Source organism: Astyanax mexicanus, chromosome 16, assembly GCF_023375975.1.
Source record: "Astyanax mexicanus isolate ESR-SI-001 chromosome 16, AstMex3_surface, whole genome shotgun sequence".
NCBI classification, from domain to species: Eukaryota; Metazoa; Chordata; class Actinopteri; order Characiformes; family Acestrorhamphidae; genus Astyanax; species Astyanax mexicanus.
Window position 1 is genome coordinate 16,397,913 of NC_064423.1, and position 20,056 is coordinate 16,417,968.

The following is a 20,056-nucleotide window of genomic DNA, read 5'->3' on the forward strand; positions in this document are numbered from 1 at the left end:
TAAGGTCTAAAAGTTCTGCATCTTTTTTTATTTCAGCCATTTCTCATTTTCTGCAAATAAATGCTATAAATGACAGCAATATTGTCAAATAGTTCCTGACACCTTTTAACTACAATCTTTCATCCACTCAAACTTCAAGCTTCCTTGTTCAGTTATTAAGCATGTAATTCATAAGTGACTCATGGAGAGTACATTACTGTTTTACGGCCCATTATAAAACACATTGTATGAATAAAACAAATAAATACATAAAAAATAACTAATCTTACTGATAAATATTACTTTAAAATAACTCTGAGACCACGTAACCCAAATTCCCACCCCCCTTAATCTCCTAAACTCTGGGTTTACTATTCACTTATTAACTGTGTAGCACATAATAAAAACAACCAAAAATAGAGATAGAAGATACTGCTTTAAAAAGACTACTATACAATATTTTGTGTGAATCAAACAAAAAGAAAGGTTATCTTACTGACGCAACAATGAGAGTACATTCCGCATTTAACCACTTCAACTCTGCGCGTATTTTTACATTATTAATTGCGTAATTCAATAATCAAAGATTGGAGAGGGAAAATTTTGCATGAATCAACAACAGTTAAAATATTTCCTTCCTGACCATTCATTTCCTTACATCAAGGTAACAACAAAAACAGTTAGTTATCAACCTAAATACCATGTGAGACTATGTAGTAAATGTAATGTAATTCACCCAGAAACTCTTTAATTTCAGGTTAATTATTGAGTTATGGATTATTTAGTCACCATATAGTTCAGCATATTTTGTGAATTCTCACGCAGGGTTCTATTTTAGTCTCTATGAAACTGATTCAAATTGTGACCGTGAGGAAGTGAATGAGGCGTGGGCCTACTGTACACAAACTTTTAGGATTGTGAAACATTGTTCAATACAGAAAATGTACACAATTTCACAAACAAGTGCATTACTATTAGACAAAAAGGAATATAAACATTGCACAAAACAGCTGCTTAAAAGATTTTAATAGTGTTAAAACATCTAAAGAAATAAAACAAGCACTTAGACAGACACACATGTATGCATGTACAAGCAGTTTCATAGAAGAGTAGAAAAATACTCTATAGATCTGTAAAGTCTCAAATGATTTGCAGAGTAATTAAAAAAAAAAAGTATTTCAAACTTCATATTCAAGTAAAATGGACAAAACCACAGAATGGCCTTAAATGTATGACAAAAAAAATAAAAATAAAATACACTTAAAAAAAATAAAAAGAAATCTGGGGAAAAAAAAAATGTATCAGCCAAAACTTTACAAGGCCTTCCTTATTTAATGCAATTTAATAGATTAAAACTTGGCACAGATACACATGTAAAAGCTTTCAAAGAAATCATCCCAGCTTTAAATAATGACAACATTACAACATATACAAGAATAAAGAAAGTGAAAAGCTATTCTAATAAAATCTGGTACGAGTTAAAAGAACACAGAAACGAGAGTATTTACGGCACACTACAACAAAGAATGAGGAAGAGAAGATTTTAGATCAAGTAATAAAATTTAAAAAATAAAAAATCCCTGCTCCCTGGAACCTATTAAAGGTGGCATCATTTGCAAACATAAAACCTTATCGTCTTGCTACCATAACTTAGAAGAGTTTAGGGAGTTGCCGTAATCGCCCTAGATCTAGAAAGTTTCCGACAGACCCTGGAGTTTCTGGGAGTGGTGAAAGCCTCTGGTTGTCAGACAGAGAAGAACGGCGCTGAGGAAGGAGTTTTGGTCCGTTCTCCTTGTCCGGGCTTGTCTTTCCATGAGTTAATAGCTGCATTTTGGGACGCAAGTCTCGTATTAACTGGCTTTGGGAATCTGGAGGAGATGTGCGCAGATGGGTAAGGGGTTCCGGTGGATTGTTCGTTAGGTTTTTCAAAATAAAACCAGGTCTGTTTTCCTGGACATGTCCAATATTTTCCGAGTTGTTAAGTTGCAACGAGCATCCAAGAGCAGAATCTGTCTGTATTCTCTGCATCTGAGCCTCGTCACCATCCTCTTCCTCCTCACTGCTGCTTCCACCTTCTATCAGTCCGTACCTCTTCATGTACTGGCAGCTAGCTAAGGACATGTTGCTGGAGGACAGAATGCTCAGGCCTACATTACTCTTATCCACTGGAGTCTTTCCAAACAGCACAGCGCCGGGGTTGGAGCGAGCTGCGGGCGTTTGGCCTCCGAGGGAGAGCCGGGACAGCTGGGAGTCACTCAGGTACTTCAGGGCGATGGCGTTGGCCTCCAGACTCAGATCTGCTCCACCGCTCAGCCCCCAGATGCTGGTGCTGACCGGCTCAGAGAGAGCCAGCCTCGGAATTACCGCTTCCGGGTTTATGGCAGCCAGAGTGCTATACAAGACAAATTGTGTGTTAAAATTCAGTATTTCAAACAAACAGACTTCACAAATGTTTGAGGAAACATTCAAAGAGAACAAAACCCAATATACCAAAACTAGTTGTAAGTCAAGATGCGTTCAGAGTAAAACATTACAGAACTACAGTGGAGCTTGAAAGTTTGTAAACTCTTTAGAATTTTCATTATTTCTGCACAAATTTGACCAGATACTAGGGGTGGGCGATATGGCTCTAAAATAATATCACGATATTTATGGGTATTTTTGCGATAATGATATACTATATTGCTGAAACGAATTAATTATTTTACTGTTTTCCTATATTGCCAAGTATAATAGTATAACAGAATAATCATAATGTGGCAAAATAAATAATATAGCATAAAATAATATAATGCAGCAAAAAATATTGCAGAATATTTAGGGCATGCATATAATCTGCAAACTAAAACAATTATACAATAAATAAACCTAAAGCTTCACAGTAAATAATAGACTACTTTTAAGACAGAACAGCCCTATTATCACGATATGGATTTTTAATATCATGATATTTCTGTGTCACGATATATTGTATACGATATAATATTGCCCACCCCTACCAGATACCTCATCAGATTTTCCATAAAGTAGATAACTTGGTTAACTTGGTTAATCATTTATTGAGAGAAAAGATCCAGTATTACTTATCAGTCAGTGGCAAAAGTATGTTAACCTCTAGGATTAGCAGGTAGTTTGAAGGTGAAATCAGAGTCAAGTGTTGGATCACACCAGATACTGAAAACAAAAGATTTACATACTTTTAACACTCACAAATATGTACAGTAATATTGATATATTTTCTTAGCAAATAAATGACCTTTTTATTTATATGGGTTTTCTTTATATACTTTTAGGACTATGCAGAATGATAGAATATACTAAAGTGCTCACAAACATTTTAAGCACCGCTATAACAATAGAAAGTGTTTTTTTTTCTTTTTTTAAATAGAAGTTAGTCATACAGCATCTAAAACCACTGAGCAAATCAATCTGAAACTACTTAATATGATGTAGGTTGCTGTAAGTGTGCGCGGTATTAGGTGTGGCCTGTTTCACAAATACTACATATGTTTGTCACCAGCACACAGTAAGTGTTCACCAAGTGTTTAAATGTTCAGTATAAACTTTTGTAATAGATAAAAAAAAAAAAAACAAGCCAAAATTACTATTAGCCTAAAATGTTTTCTTCTTTAGTCAATCCCTATTCTGTACTTATACGTCCTTTTGCAAATGCAGTACAGTGACAGGGCAAAAGTCATGGGAGAGCAGTGGGTAAACTGATTATAAAAGATTACCTTATGAATTTAGCTTTCATGGCACTTAGCAACACAATTAGACACACAATACTAATCTCATGTCCCATGACATTTGTCATGTCAGTGTACATATTCAGAATTTTATAAGACTACCCCACTATGTTCTCAATCACATCAGCAACATTAAATGCATTCATTAGAAAGGGTTTCCACTATGGGTGAAAATTGTTTGTCACACCCCTTTTAATATAAATGATCAAATATCAGTCAAATCAAATCTGTTCAATAATTATTTATTTTAGATATCTCAGAATTTTATAACTGCATAAAAAATTTGATTAGATTCCTCATCAGCTACATTAGACACATTCTTAATAAATTTGTCTTTTGTTTGATTACTAATACTACTTTAATGCTTTTCTCAGGAGCTTCATGTACCTGGCGCTCTCCACAGTGGTACGGGTGGCCTTTCCCGAATGAGTATTCAGCTCCACTGTCACTCCGAGGTGGTGAAGCTGTTTAACGGTGGCATCGATCACCTGATTCTGCTCTGAAACAGCAGACCTCTGGTCCAGGAACTGTGCTTTAGGTGTGCGTTTATATGGAGGTGAACACTCGGACTGCAGAGGTGACAGACTGTGTCTGTGCTGAGGGTTAGGTACATCTCGTTCCACCACTGTATCTTCAGTTGCAGAATCCTGGAGACGACTGTTCACCTGACCCTGCAAAGTGAATAAGGCAAAAACACGTTGATAATCTTTTTGAGAAACGTTTAGAGTTTATTTATATAAAGTAGCTACACAGTCACAATAAGAGTACTGTTACTGTTAACCCTTCCAGATGGTACTGGCAAAAATTTGATATATTTTAAAAATTTGAATTTGGCAGTTATTAACATTACATTGCTTGGAATAAATTCTCTGTACGAGAAACGGAAACCCTAACTTTTTAAGGAAGTCAATGTAAAGTAGGGCTGCACGATATTGGAAAAATATTCTTTTTTCGGCGATATATATCACAAAATTAAACAATGCAGGACCCATGACGTCACCAGCCCCGCCCCCACCCACGCACTGTGTTGCGTCCAGACCGATCAAGAGCTGAGTCAGTGCTGAGCACTCAAAAAAAAAACAATGAAAACAGCAAAATAACAGTGATCGTCCCTTTAATTAGGCATTTAAATGGCTTTTACAAGGTAAATAAGAGTAAAATAAGAGTTTTTCTGGGTTTAAAAGCGTGAACTGGAAATATCTGAGCAAAACTGTGCTGGACTGAGGTGCACAGCTTTCGACACTTGTGTTTACAAGCACATGAAGCGAGGTAAACGCATGGTTATGCGGTTACCTCGTGTTTACACCTGCCCCCCCTCACGCTTCTTAGGCAGCAGCAGCCTGTCACTCACACAGACACAGAGACAGCGCTGTGTATCTACTTCTTGTGTCAAGAATCAAAAACATTGCAACATGACATGTTTGATTCAATTGCCTTAAGTGACATCACTCGTCCTGTGATGTGACTATTGCACATGTGCACATTGCGATGACGATGCTTAAATGATATATCATGCAGCCCTATCGTAAAGACGTAAGAGGTATAATAGAGGTACAAGGTTTCTGCATGATGGTGCATGCTATAAACAATAGATCTCAGAAATAAAAGTCTGACCAATAGCTCTTGATAGAATCGCTGATCATGTACATGTTGGTCTTCAGAGACGTCCTCTCTTTCTGGAGACTGAGGTTGGTAGTACATGCTTGCACTTTCCCCCAGAACAGGACTCTGAAAGGAGGGCATTCCTACATTTGATGATGTGCTGAAAGAAAAAAATATAAATTTAAACATTATCAAAAAGCTACTTACACAATACCAAAATTATGACAATATTAAAAACACAAATATCATACTCATGTTGTGGTGATCTTGAGGAGTGGAGAGGTGTTCCAGGGCCCTCTTCTTCTCTACTGTGGTTGACTTCATCACAGCTAAGTCTTGAGGAAACAGAGCTACTGTCATTACCACCAGTCTGCCACTGAGGCTCAGGAGGACACTCCAGAGAAAGGCCACCATGTTTAGTGTCCAGATCAGGACCACTCCAGAACAAACTGGCACCTATGAGAATAATCACACAAGTTTAGCTGATCAAAAATTCAGATCGCCAGTTAATCATCAAGAACATTACAGGCCACATTGCTCAAATCCGATTTTTTGCTCAGATCAGATTTGGTTATTTTGACAGTTCAGTGTGTGATGTGAATGAATCTGTCCCTGAAACATCTCACATGCGCACTCTGATATGTGTACAAACGTCGCCCTCTTCACAAACAACAACAAACGCCATATTTGAGAGACGACTCGTAGCTTCATAAAGGGAAATGGATGCATTAGCAGCTCATATGTGGAGCATCATTTTCTGGAGTGGAGAAACAGCAAACAGCTGGTCTGAAGTTCATGCTCAGGTCGAGGAGGTGAAAAAAGGTCAGGTGGTTTGCTTTTGCTGTTTTTGCAGCTATAACTGCACAGCTGCACCAAGAGATGTGTGGGTACGAGAGAGAAGCTTGTAGTGCAGGGGTCGGCAATTAAGTTGGGATGCGGGGTCAGGTATTTTCCAAGCCATTACATGGCAATTAAGTGTAATAGGATAGAGTGCTATAGACTAGTTGCTCTCCAGCCCAGAGTGTTGTTGAACCCAATTGCAGAACAGTTGATCTCAAAGCATTTAAACCCAAGAAAAAAAAAAAAAATAAACACACCACTCCTATTCTCACGTGGGTTGCGGTCCTATACAGTACCGCTGCCCCGAAGAAGATAAAGATGAAGAAGATGAAAAAGATGAAGAAGAGGAGAAGGAGAAGAAGAAGGAAGAGAAGAAGGAGAAGAAGAACCTTTAAAGAGATAGGGAGCCCAAAAGCGGGCGGAAAAACGACAACGGGTGGAAAAAATAGTCATGCCGAGCGCGCAAGAGACAAACGAACAAAAGCATGCATAAATGCAAGAAGACGCATGAATTATGATTTGACCGTTCACATTCATGTCGCATGTCCATGGATTAGATTCGTATCCAATTAAGGACCACATATGAAAGTGACTCAAATCTGATTGGAAAAAGACAGATTCGGCACGTTCACACAGCCATGAAATCAGATCTGAGCTACATTGAGCAAAAAATCTGATTTGAATCACTTAAGCCTGGTAATGTGAACGCAGCCTTAGAGACTCTCAGCACCTGTTCCTACTGCAATGCTGACACTGGTCTTCTTTTGGGGCTCAGAAACTGCTGCTGATGTTTGAGTGACTGGTTCCAACTGATGATCCACAGGTGCTGTTTGTGAGGGCTCAGTAACCTTACTCTGGGCTTCAAGAAGCTTCTGGATCTGAAGGAGAAAAATAGACAAATATTAAACGATCTCACAACACAACTAATAGTGACAAAACCGTAGTAAAAGAGGACCTTCTGAACTGCCTATATTTAATATAGGCTCTTGAACAGCTTATTTTATTGAGATAATGGAGGAAGGTGTACTAATTCCACCTAGGAACAAGCTGGAAAGCCACCAGATTGCAGCTAATTAAACTTCTGTAATGACAGGGATGCACACATTCAACCATTTGTTCCCAGGTCATCATATCTAAAATAAATCTCATGGACTCTTAGCTATTTCTCAACTAAGTCTCTATAATTCATTATCTAAAAACTGAAATATACATATACTCTACTTTCAGTGGATTACCAAGCTAACAATGCAAATTGCAATTACTATTATTCTTAAAATGAATTTGTACTACTTCTGTGAACTTTTGGTTTATTGAGGAGATGAGGTCATCGATCACAGATGCCCCAGCAAGACTGTCAATTTGTCCTCTTTTGAACTCTGGTATCTCACACATAATGTTGTGTGTATTGCAATATTTTGAGCAAAACTGTGCTCTTACCCTGCTAATTGAACCTTCACACTCTGTTCTTACTGCTGCAACGTGCAATTAATGAAGATTGGACACCAGGCTGGTCCAATTTAACCATGAAACCTCCCACACTAAAATGACAGGTGTTTTAGTTTCATTGTGCAACCCCTGTTCTAAAGGGTTCACACACACTTTCGAACAACAAAGTTTGTTTAATTAACTAGACATTAATTATAGTATCCCCCATTCATAGTGCATACCTGAGCTTGCAGTTGCTTTAGCTGCCGGTCTTGCTCAATCAGCATCTTGTAGGCATCAGCAGGTAGTAGGCCCATACCTCCCTCTAGTGGAGGAACTGCAACAGAACTGGGCTGGCCAGGAAAGCTTGTCTGCATCTGGCAACACTGGGCCTGGCAGGCGGCTGGTATTCTGTGCTCCAGTGCGCCACTGCTGGGCCCATGTGATGGTGAGCAGTGCAGGGGAACACTGGCGTGGCAGACAGGGCTCTTAGTGGGAGACACATGGCAGCCTAAGGACTGTCGTGTTGGAGATAGATAGCAGTCCCTATGAGGGCTGCTTTCAGTGGAACAGAGAACTGGGTTGCTGGAGGCTGTGTGTGCAGGATGAGCATGATGAAGAGGAGGTGGAGGAAGAGAAGGAGTCCCCTGCCAGGTATTGTTTTGATACACGGGCATGTGGCCATGGTGAGTAGGGCAGCAGTTGCAGGTGTTGATGGCAGGGTTGGAAGCAGGGGTGCTATGGAAGAGCCTATGTTGAGCCGGGTGCATCATGGGAGTTTGTTCTGGAATGACGGAGGCCTTTCTGGAGCCACTGTGGCTTTGTGCTGGTGGCCCAGATGGTGAGGATGGATGAGGGTGGGGCTTACTCACAATATCCTGCCCAGATCTCTGCATGAGCTGATGGAACGAGCTGTTTGGTGAAGAGCCAGATTTGAGAGAGGTCGTGGATGAGGCTGAAGATGAGGCTGAGGACCCGTGGCTGGATCTTCGACCGGTAGAGGGAACATCTCTCTTGCCTGCTAAAGACTTTGGTGTTTGATGTGCCGAAGTAGACTGTGTTCTATTAGGTTTTGGGTGGGAAAGCACTGGAGTCAGTGGTCTTCTGATAGGGGGTGGTCCAGCCATTCCACTCTGAGCTGGTGGTGGTTGTGGTCGTGGTCCTGGTCCAGTTTGTTGATTAGCACTTCTAAAGCTCCTCTGATGAGTATTCAATTGGGCAGAATGAGGAAGTGTGTGATCATATGATTCCATTATCTTTCCATCAAGAAAGCTGCCGTCTGCTACCATAGAGAGCTCAGGAACTGAGGGATGGACTTGTCTTGCCTAGGGATGCAAACACATGAATAATTGCTGGCTACTGATTATGTTTAGCTGATTATGAAAAAAAAAAAAAATAAGGTATTAATATAAAAGACCTGCTGGCTAACAGGATGAGGGTTAGGAGAAGGCCGTGGTGAAAGATCCTCGTCTTCCACTCCTGAGTCATGATCACTGGAGGACAGTTTGTTTTGGGCTGTCGCTGAGGACGCAGCTCTAGTATTCCTAAAAAAAAAAGGCAGAATCAGACATATTTGTATTAAATAGTTTTTACTGTGTATCGTGTGTGTTTCACACTATAGCATAACCTGTATCAATCTCAGACCTGCCAAAATTAAAAGAATTTACAAAATTAAAAGAGTACAAATACCTGAGATATTGTGTGTAACTGACAACTTTAATGGAGAAAATAAATGTCAGTGTAGCTGCATATTCTACTTTTAACAAGCTGGAAAATTTCCATTAGGCACACGCAAGCAAGTGCACTTGATGGAACGTCAGCATAGTGATTGTGTGTTAACAGTCTGGAGGAAAATGGAAAATCTGAAAACTGAAATTCGAATTAATCGAGTTAATCGTAAAAATCGCTCAGCACTACTAGGAGGTCAAAATGTGTACCAGTTGCAGGTCTGCAATCTGATTTAATTTCAACGCACGACTGTATATGAAAACAAAAACTTAATCCATATTGTCAAACTAGGAAACATGGCATTCACACTAGAGACCAGGCATAGTTGGTAGGCCCAACCCCTTTTCCCAGACTGAGCATCCAAGGGTTTTTGTTTTATTAGACAAATCAGTTTCCCCACCAGTAAGCACCACATGGCCATTAAATCAGAACCTGAAGCTGATCATATCAGAATTTTCAATGCAGCATGACCTAACGGAGTTGTGACAGAAAAACAGTATTTGGACTCAATCCAGACATGAAAAGTAATGTAATAAAAAAAATGCTGGCTAAAAGAATTCCAATTCTTAGGGGGAGGATTTTACCCCTTTCCCCTTGTAATTCTGCTTTAAGGGGAAGGGTTACACTTGAAAACAAGGGGTAGAGGTACAAGAGTCTAACTGTTGGAATTAAACACAGAAGAAAGAAAGACCATTAACAGGAGATACACATCAGTGGTTAAGCAGTAAGAGGTGCTGCTCTGTTTGTGCAAAATTATTATTAACATAAGATTGGTCAAATGTTTTACATAATATTTAATGTACCTTGGTTGTGCTGAACGAGACAACACTTCTTTAAAGAGCTCAGCCTCCCTGCTCTGGTGGTCGGTACCGAGCTCAAACAGCAGGGAACGTCCTTCTGATGGTTCTACATTCTATTAACACAGATAGAGATGTTGTTTAGTCCTCAAAAATGTCATGTGATCACATATAATACCTTAACTCAACTCTCTGAGAGCTTCAATATCTATAAGCATTTTTTTTGTCTCTAAAGATAAAAGGTTGGGCCACAAAATCCATTACATTTTGTCTTTTTTGTTAATATCTAAATGTTAATTCAACTGCTTTCAAGTTCAAAATAGAAATGTTTGGTGCCAAATCTAATCTAGCAAAGCCCACCAACAGACCTTGTAAAGTGTGACCGTTTCCGTGCTGGTAAGAAGATGAAAGCTCATATCCATCATCCCACCACGAAGTTTGCACTGGTAGAATTCAGGCTCTCTGTGAGTGAGAGAGTAGAGGACCACCAGGAACGCGTCATTCTCTGACATCACTCTGAAAAACATCAGCACAACACATAAAAACACTGCAAAACTGAGTAAACAAGGTAAGCTGTTGAAGGCATTAGCCTCTATATTAACTACTTTTGAGGCAAGTCCACACACATCCAGATCCAGATTTACATTATGGCTTCTGCAGGTTACCTGAGCAACCGCTAACGATGCTGATACAATAGCTACTGAGATCATGCAGAAATATGTTCTGATATGAGCTGAAGAGAGCACAAATAAACTATCATGAAAATCACTAGATTCATCCACTCTGAAAGAATTCTGCACTACAATGCATGTTTTAAAAGTACTTTTTAGCATGCTTGGTGCAATTACATATTCTCACCAAAACGTATATATTTTCTTTTAATCGTTGTTTTAGGGCAGCATGCATATAGACCACTTTTGTTGGGAATAATGCTATGCTTATTGTTCTTCTATAAAACAAACCTGTGCCATAAAAGGCTTAGTTGACTTCCACCGATATAGAAGCAGCACCATTCTGGTTTGCAAACCTAATTTTAAACCATTTGCAGCGTTTCGGAACCAGAAATGTTCGTTTGCAGCGGGAACCCAAGAATACTAGATTCTTCAGGGAGAACAGTGACCGCTTCTGTTCACCACTGCTGCTGTACAAAGCCCTCTGACGGAGCCGTATGATTTGCCATTTTGACGATTCCACTAAAACTGGTGGAAACGTGGGCTGGTTTGTTAAAAAGCACCACAATTCCTATAAGCCCAAACATAACTGAATTTTGGTGGAAAAGCGCTATGTAATTAAGAGTTTGTAGTAATATCAAAACAGAGCCAACTCTGACTTATGCCATTTAAGATTTAGCCATTTTAGACATTTAGACATTTTAATTCACACAAAAACTTTGAAAACTCATTTTAAATATCCAAATCTGTGAGACTGGTGCCTTAATGACATGTTAATCCTATAGACAGGGTAAACAGATGGGTGCAGCACTAACCTGTCCTGGAGGGAGGAGCTGTACAGGTACCTCAGACACCACGCCCACACCAAAGGATTATGAATGTGTGTAACTCCACTCAGCCATCTGTCACAAAAGAGGACAGTAACTCCATTAGCCTTCAGTCTCCTCCCACTCACCTGCTGCAAAACTGCCTGGAGTGTTTTGGTAACGGTGTGACTAACAGAGATTGAATTACAGTAAGACAGAATACCACAAATAAATCCCACAAAGAAAACGTTTAAACCGACAAAAATCAAGAGTATTCATAGAGTGCCAGCATTCCAAAAACTCCCTTTGTATTACAGAGTGATGGAACAGTAGCTTATCACAGTTTGCTATGGTTCCGGCTTATATTTGGCTTTAACAGCGTTGGGTAGAAAACAATAGAGCTATAAAAGGAACCACATTGAAAACAATAGTGGATTTTTTATGAAACCGTGAACTCAAATTCTTCAACTACTTAATTTTAGTCATCTACATCTAGAGAAAAAATTCATAAGGAAAAAAATAAAACATCTCTTGTGTATTTCATTATAAGTGCAAGGCTGTGAATAATTCTGCCACCATGTGCTCCTTCTGGTGAAAGTTTTATTAAAGGCATTTTTACACCAGCACTTTTTGGTCTGGTTAAAACAGACTCTGGTTTGTTTGTACCCTTATTGCAGTTTGATTGAGCAGGTGTATAAAAAAAAAAAAAAACAGTAATCACACTCCGGGTGTGGATCAAAAGAACCAGACAGAGACCTGCTAATGGAAGTCCGATCCAGTCCTGGTCCGTTCCCAAACAAACTCTGGAGCGATTCACTAGTGGTGAGAACGTGATCTGGTCTCGACTCGACCCAGCTATCAAATATACTCCTTTTATTTAAGCTAAACTGCTGATAAGATGCAGTTTAATCTGATATATTAGCCAAATAACGCTAATTACCACAGCTATGAACAAACGCTGTCTCTGCTGCTCCAGTTTCACTACTCACGGCCATGCACCTCCATTTACTATGTGAATATCTGCGCTGCACGCCCTAATAAAAACACTGTTTAAAAGCGCAACGGCAGATTTTTAGAACTCTGTGTTAAAGCAGCTTCACACTGCACAGATATAAGAACAGGAACACAGAATCTTCTTGCTATATTTACTTAGCTCTGACCAATCAGAGGAGACAGTGTGCTCACGTGGTTTATTGGTGCATGTTTTTCCATGCCTTCAAGGCACATTTTTAAAACAGTGCAGATTTGGACAATAAAACCAAAAAACAACTAAAACTATAATTAAAATTGATTTTAGTAGGCCTAAAATTAATCTGACACACAATATTTAATATTAAAATGTGTGTCAAATCCTGAGAGCTCCATCATGTAGGGCTAAATTACTGAATTAACTCACAATAGATACAGTAGATTTTCTCTGTCCATAAAGAAAACAAAGGTTTGTAGACCAAATTTCCATGTTTTTTTCAAAACTTTCTGGGTATTTTTTATTTTTCCAAAACTTATCCAGGCTTGGAAATTGTTCTTTTCAAATTCCATGACTTTTCATGAGCGTACAAACTCAGATTTTTGTGCGTTTAGGTTTATGCCTGTGTAAAATCAAATCAAACAGAGGGAGAAAACAATCAGAGTAAGGAATTCATCAACTGATGCGGACCATAGAAACAAACTACAGGTGTGAAAACACACTAAGTGCAATCTGTGACCCTGTGCCAATAAAATGCAAACCACATCCACATCCACTGAAAGATTCACGATTATATAAAAGCAAGGTGTGTGGTGTGAAGCTACTTACACTCCTACAAGAGGCAGAGTGTAGACTTTGGGGTCTGACTCCAGTATGAGGAGCAGTTTGCGGGTTTGGTCCATAGTCAGGAATCTACACAAAAAGGAAAACAAATAAAACAAGGGAACCGCAACACTAACACTATAACTAATTTAATTAGCATTAAACTCATAGAGCCATTTCAGAATTCCTTACCCTCGCTTCCTCCCTGCAGAGTGCAGAGGCTGAGCGATGCTGACAGGGCTGCTCAGGTTCCTGGCCAGTGCAGTAGGGATGATGGGCACTGCCCGAACAGGAACAGCCTCCAGCGAGTTGGCGAGTGTCAGACCTGCCCAGTTTAACCCAAAGCTCAGCCGGTCCATGTTCTCCAAGCAGCTGAGACGAGCCCGCAGGCCCAAAAGCTTGGACAGCTCCAGAGTTTCTCTGCTGCTGCAGCAATGCTGGAGCATCTGGTAAAGATAGAGGAGAGAGTTTAGGCACTAAACATGATGCAGATGCAAATTCTTCTCTTCTTTTAGAACTGTGTCTTCATCCCAGGTTTAATGTACAAATGTGCACCAACACCAGCAGATGACATGTCTCTCCAAACCATCACTGATTGTGGAAACTTCACACTAGACCTCAAGCACCTTGGACTGTGTGTCTCTCCACTCTTCCTCCAGACTCTGGTCTCTTGATTTTCAAATGAAATGTAAAATTTACTGATGATCAGTGATGGTTTGGAGAGACATGTCATCTGCTGGTGTTGATGCACTGTGTTTTATCAAGTCTAAAGTCAGTGCAGAGTTTTCCCAGAAAATCTTACAGCACTTCATGCTTCCCTCTGCTGACAACATTTATGAAGATGCAGATTTCATTTTCCAGCAGGACTTGGCACACTGCCAAAAGTACCAATTGGTCTTTTATATAGTGTTGGCTCGGGAGTAAGATGTTTGGATTTTAAATGCAGCCAAATTAAAGTATATTAAAAAAAAAGCTATCAAAAAACTTTAGTTAAGATACACAAAAACCTGTTTAAATTACCGTAAGTAATGAATTATAAATCCTTTGTTACCGATCACTTAGATAGTGATACTTTCATCTAGATTTCCTAAATAAACAAGTGATCAATTGAGAAATCTGCAGTTGTTTTTTTTTTTCTTAGAACTAGTGCTGGGCGATATGGGAAAAATCATATATCACGATATGGAATTTTTTTTTAGCACGATAACGATATATATCATGATATACCACATCTAAGTATGTTTTCAGTTATTCTTCAAAAAAATATGACAAAATAATAATATCATTGCTTACTTTTTTTTCAAAGTGACATTAAACCCAACATTCACAAATGAGAATTACTATCTTTTAGTGCAGCGATATGTATGTATCAAATAAGATAAGGTAGATGCAGTAGCTCATTTTTTCAAAATTATACAGGTATTTAAATTGAGTTATCATAATAAAGTCAAGATTATATTTGCATGAATAATTGATGAAATTACTGTAGAAACAATGCAGCACGATAGGCACTTTTCTATTGTCCCCACGATATTTATTCTCATATCGCACAGCACTACTTAGAACAATACAGGAAGCATTTATACAAGATGCATTTTATATTGTTTATACATTTAAGAAATAAAAAAAGACTTGATATTTTTATCATTTAAAATTAGTTACAAATATTGTGAGAAAATCGAATGGTTAATCCAGAATTGTGAATCGAATCGTGACAGTGTATCGTCACACTTTTACAAATTATCCATTCAAAGATAGTGGACACAAATATGGCATGTAAAATATACAGTGGTGAAACCATTTACTGATCATACATTATCAGACCACGAAAAAGACCACTAAGAGGACCCTCTTATTGCCTATTGCCTATTGCCTTTCAGTGAGTAATTGCTTCTCCCTGAGGCAAGACCATTTGCCAATCAGGGCAGCTTTTCCTGACAGGTTGTAGTAACTGCCAGGTTAAGAGCTGATTAGCACTACAACATGCTCCCCATCATCCTAGCAGCAGGAGGGGAGAGGTGCTTAAACAGCTGTTCAATCTTAAACAAGTGCTTCTTGCTCACATTAAAACACAATGGAGCAAAAACAAAACAGTGTTCAAATGGTTCCTGCCCCACATTTCAGACGGATATCTTGTAGAAAGATCCAAGGCTTCACCCTGTACAGATCACGCACCTTAAACGAGACGTCAAAGTCATCTGCAGAGTACACAGTGCTGTCAGCAACAGGCTGAGCTTCAAATAAGCACGGCACAAGAACGTCCCCAGGGAGGAGGGCAGTTGGAGCCTTCCCAGGGCAGCCAGGCTGCTCTCTGCCGGGATCAAATCGATCCAGGGTTAACGTCACACCTTCCTCATCTACACAGTAATGAAAAAAAATACTCGTGTTATTGACTGCAAATTAAATACATATAGATCAATAAACAAATTGAAATAATTAGGGATATGCCAATAACTTTTTTTGCTATTGATTGAGTATCTGCTGATATATACAATTTTTCATTTTATTTCAAATTTTATCATATTTGTGAAACAACAGTATCAAAATATACCATTTTTATTACAAAATACGTACTAAATAGCCATATAAATGGTAAAAGTGTGTGTGTGTGTGTGTGTGTGTGCGTGTGAGAGTGTGTGTGAGAGAGAGAAAGAGAGCAAGAGTGTGCGTTTGTGAGAGCGCATGCACTCGGGTGTGAGAGAGAGCGAGAGTGCGCGTGAAAGAGAGAGCGAGAGAATGCGTGTGTTAGAGCAAGAGAATGTGTGTGTGTGTGAGCAAGAGAAAGCAACTTTTTGAGTGAGAGAGAAAGAGAGAGAGAGAGAGCGAGAGAGAGAGAGAGCGAGAGAGAGAGAGAGCGAGAGAGAGAGAGAGCGAGAGAGAGAGAGCACCTGAGAGCCCTAAGGAGCGCAAGCTGAAAACCACTACACTCACAACAGACACCCAGACTTGAAAATCAGAGATCCGGATCTTTTACTCCCGATCCTTTTAAAAAAAAAACTTAATTGGGCCCAATTTCTGATCACATGATTGGTTCAGGGACATCCTTATTAATACATGTAGTTATGAAATAACAGATATTAGGTTTAAAGAGAATATAACATGACTGAACTGCACTTACCACCGTCCACAGCCAAAGTTCCAATGAAGAAACAGGAAAACTGCAGCATTTTACTTTGTCGAGCGTGACGATGAGCCAGACGCAGAGCTTTCTCTAGAAGAAGCAGTCTAGGATTTCTGAAACATGTCAAACAGCAGAACGTTAGAAGGAGAGAAGATCAAAATCAGGCAGGCAGAAAGAAAAAAAACATGATTAAATTTAACTCACCTGTATAATGAAAGGTGAACATGGACAAGATCACCATTTGGAGTAGGATCCCAAAGGTGCATTTTAGATTTGGGGAATGTCAAGGGACCGATGCCACTCTCTGTCAACCTTAATAATAAATGCAGAGCAAATTGAAAGGCCAAAAATTGACAGCAGCAAAAAATGCAAGTCTATGCATCCAGTTGAGTGAGGTTCAATAAAGGATGCACAGATACATAATGTAGATATCAGATGCATTATTAATTGAATGCTGATCAACTATCAAACGTATTTATAATAAAAATGCAGTTTTGGTGTACAAAAACAAACAAATATAGGCTTAAAATATCAGACAAATCTACAACAGTTGTCTAATATCTGAACACTTATCCGATTACTCCAATGAGGCTTGTCATAACAAATCAATTACAGCCTTTGAAAAGGTAACAGAATCAAGATTAATCGTACTTTGGAAAATATACACTTTTTTTCTTCACCTTCTACAGTCCACACTGTGCAACAGTACATTTAAACATTAGTCTATTATGGCAAGACTAATATACTGTTCACTGTTATATATGTGAGCAAATAGACAATATAACAAGTATCAAATATGATTGAAAGTGTGATCTGGTCTCAAAGCTTTCCTTTACCTGGTGTTTTGTACAGTGTCAGGTCTGCACACAGCCTCCAACACATGGGAGGGCAACCCTCTCAGATTCACCTGAACTCCATTCATTCTTCACAATTCTGTCATGCATTAAAAATACAAATATTAAGCAGCCCCTTCAACATTGCATTTCAGCTTTTTTTTTAAACAGTGCAAACATAATCTTACTGTCAAAAAAAAGTTTTTTTTTTTAACAGGTTTCTGACAGAAACAAATGTCTGTCTACTGAGATTCCCTCTTACAGCTTCTATATAGTAATATGCACAATCTCCATTACCCCTTTTTGAAAATTGCACCATAACAATAATTCGTTTAATCAAGTCCTACTTTTAGTTTTTTGTTTTTTGTGATGACAATATTCTTGTTATCAAGACAAAACACTGGATTTATAAACAATTAATTTGAAGACTACTACTGCAACAAACTAAGTATTTCATTTTCCTTGGTGATATTATTGCACACAATATGATATGGCACTAGGGTTGTGCCATACAACATTTTTGAATATCATGAACAATACTACACCCTGAAATATCGTGCCATATCACCCACCCCTAATTAACACATCAGGGATTTTTTTTTCACAGTCCAGTATCATTTATTTTACTTTAATGCCTGGATATATGGAGATATTTGGAGAGCATTATTAACATCATGACATTCTGAATTATTGACTGTTATAATCTGATAAAATTCTTGAAATGTTTAATATATCAGTTAGGGGTGTGCCATATCGTATCAAATGCAATAACAAAAAAATACTATTTATTTATTTATTTATTTTTGCAGTAGTGTATTCTTGAAATTATTATTTTTTTTATTTCAATATTGTCATGTGGACAAGAGTATCGTTATCGCGAAAATACCATGAAATATCGAGATATTAATTTAGGGCCATATCTAGGTTTACTCGTGTATGGCACAACCCATAATTGAAAAGCAAAAAATAATAATATATAACCGCTATCTATGTAAACAAAACACAGAAAGAAAAAAGTGAAATATATTTAAAATCAAGTACAAGATGCTGATACAAATGAAAGAATAAATAACAGTTACATATTCAAATAGCTAATTAAGCTAGCTAACAATGTAAATAGTATTGGAATTTTGTTATGTGGCATTTTTATTAAATACAAAAATGGGACAGTGGTGGAAAACACGAGCTGCTTAACATTACAGAGAAACCCTGAATATAACTAACGTTTAAAAATGCAGGACTTATTCCATAGTATTTTCCCTTAATTTAACCCAAGATAGAAAAAGTCAAAATAGCAACTAAGCGAGGTTAGGTTATGTTAGGTTAGCTAACGCTAGCTCGGTAGGTTAACTAGCTTGGTTAGCTGCTTGGCTAACTGTCAGGAAAGGTGGCAAATTAGCAGTCTTAGGTGGAAGAAAAAGCACTCAGCTCGGACATACAATTAAATGCATACTATAATATACATTAATAAACTCTTATCTTACCTGTTTTACACCGTTTGTGTCAAATTCAGACCAATTTATCGCATTTTCTCCGCTGTTTCGCAGGAACGTTCACCAATCTGCTCCACCCACAGAGGCTAACCGGCCGACTCCTGCTCGAACGCCGCGGTTTAAACTCCCGGTTCTGAAGGCGGTAAAGTGGAATCAGGTCTGGTGAAATTAGTGAATGGTTCACTTCACTCGACACTCGGAAGCATCTTCGTATCCTGGCAGAGTTTTTGTGAAACGTGTTGTCAACAAAACAAACGCGCCCATGTTAGTGAATGAGCACCGACTCGAAAATCAACCGTGGCGCTGTTTCTAAGCTCCAGTGGCGGGGCGGCTCGATTAACCAATAGCAGAGGAGAAGCATCGTGTCTCAGCCAATTGGAGCAAGGCAGCAAAGCCCGCCCTCAATGACTGGTTTGGATGGGCCTTTAGATAGTGTGTCCATATTTCAGTGTTAGATAATATGTTCTACTACAGACACAGATCTGCACATCGTACAGATATTAAACCAGCATATTGCTTTTTTCCTAAATGTACTTCAATACATGAAAAGAACTTTTTTTTATTGTACCCTGACACCTCCAACATTTGCTATAAATGTAATTACAGAAAGGTACACTTATTCACATGTTTTGGGCATTTAATTCTTAATGGGGGTTTACTCTGTAATCCAGGAGGTCACTGGTAAACAATTCGTATTCCTTCTTTCTCCTCAGTCACACTCAATAATTTTTTTTATACGGACACCAAATCTTTGGTGAATATTCTTTAATTTCTTGCAAAAAACGCCTCTTGCTGGTCAACTTCCCAGGTCCCCACGGTTGACATGTGAATAACGCAGATTGACAAGAAATTGACTCATGACCTTAACCACTGGACTAATTTTGGAGGATCTAGAAACCTTTGAATTCTTATTTACATTAACTATAACGTACAATTTGTTTCTGGAAGAGGAGGCCTAACTGCTCTTTTCTGGAAGAGAAGGCTTAACTGCTCACCACAGAGTCCAGACCATAAGCCCATTTGTGCAGCGATCAGACTCTACCATCATCAATGCTGCAAGATCTTGGTGAAAAATCAAATATGAAGGCAGTCCAACAAAATATTAGAGTGTGTGAGAGATATTTTTTTTGGTGAAGCAGAGTACTTTTGCCACTCAAACATGTGTAATATTGGATCATTTTTCTCAACAAATAAATAATCAAGTACAAATGTTTTTTTTTTTTTAT

At 38.6% G+C, this 20,056-nt stretch overlaps 1 protein-coding gene across 1 annotated transcript; it reads right to left on the reverse strand.

Moving 5' to 3' along the window:
- Window positions 1–988: 988 nt before the first annotated feature.
- Window positions 989–19,264, reverse strand: stil (STIL centriolar assembly protein). Its single transcript, XM_007240112.3, has 17 exons — window positions 18,822–19,264; window positions 17,341–17,437; window positions 16,709–16,816; window positions 16,502–16,617; window positions 15,559–15,740; window positions 13,576–13,829; window positions 13,390–13,473; window positions 11,604–11,690; window positions 10,486–10,633; window positions 10,124–10,233; window positions 9,010–9,136; window positions 7,835–8,917; window positions 6,898–7,045; window positions 5,579–5,783; window positions 5,340–5,487; window positions 4,113–4,396; window positions 989–2,371 (listed from the first exon to the last, which is right to left on the reverse strand). The coding sequence occupies exons 2-17, from the start codon at window positions 17,424–17,426 to the stop codon at window positions 1,630–1,632; spliced, it is 3,912 nt and encodes a 1,303-aa protein (XP_007240174.3). The 5' UTR covers window positions 17,427–17,437; window positions 18,822–19,264; the 3' UTR covers window positions 989–1,629.
- Between the last annotated feature and the right edge of the window lie 792 nt (window positions 19,265–20,056).

Coding starts and splice junctions, on each gene's coding strand:
- stil (XM_007240112.3), bottom strand. CDS start 17,426: ATGAATGGAGTTCAGGTGAATCTGAGAGGGTTGCCCTCCCATGTGTTG. Junction 16,817..17,340: donor GACACTGTACAAAACACCAG/GTAAAGGAAAGC, acceptor TTTATTATTAAG/GTTGACAGAGAGTGGCATCG. Junction 11,691..13,389: donor ACTCTGCCTCTTGTAGGAGT/GTAAGTAGCTTC, acceptor CTTTTGTGACAG/ATGGCTGAGTGGAGTTACAC.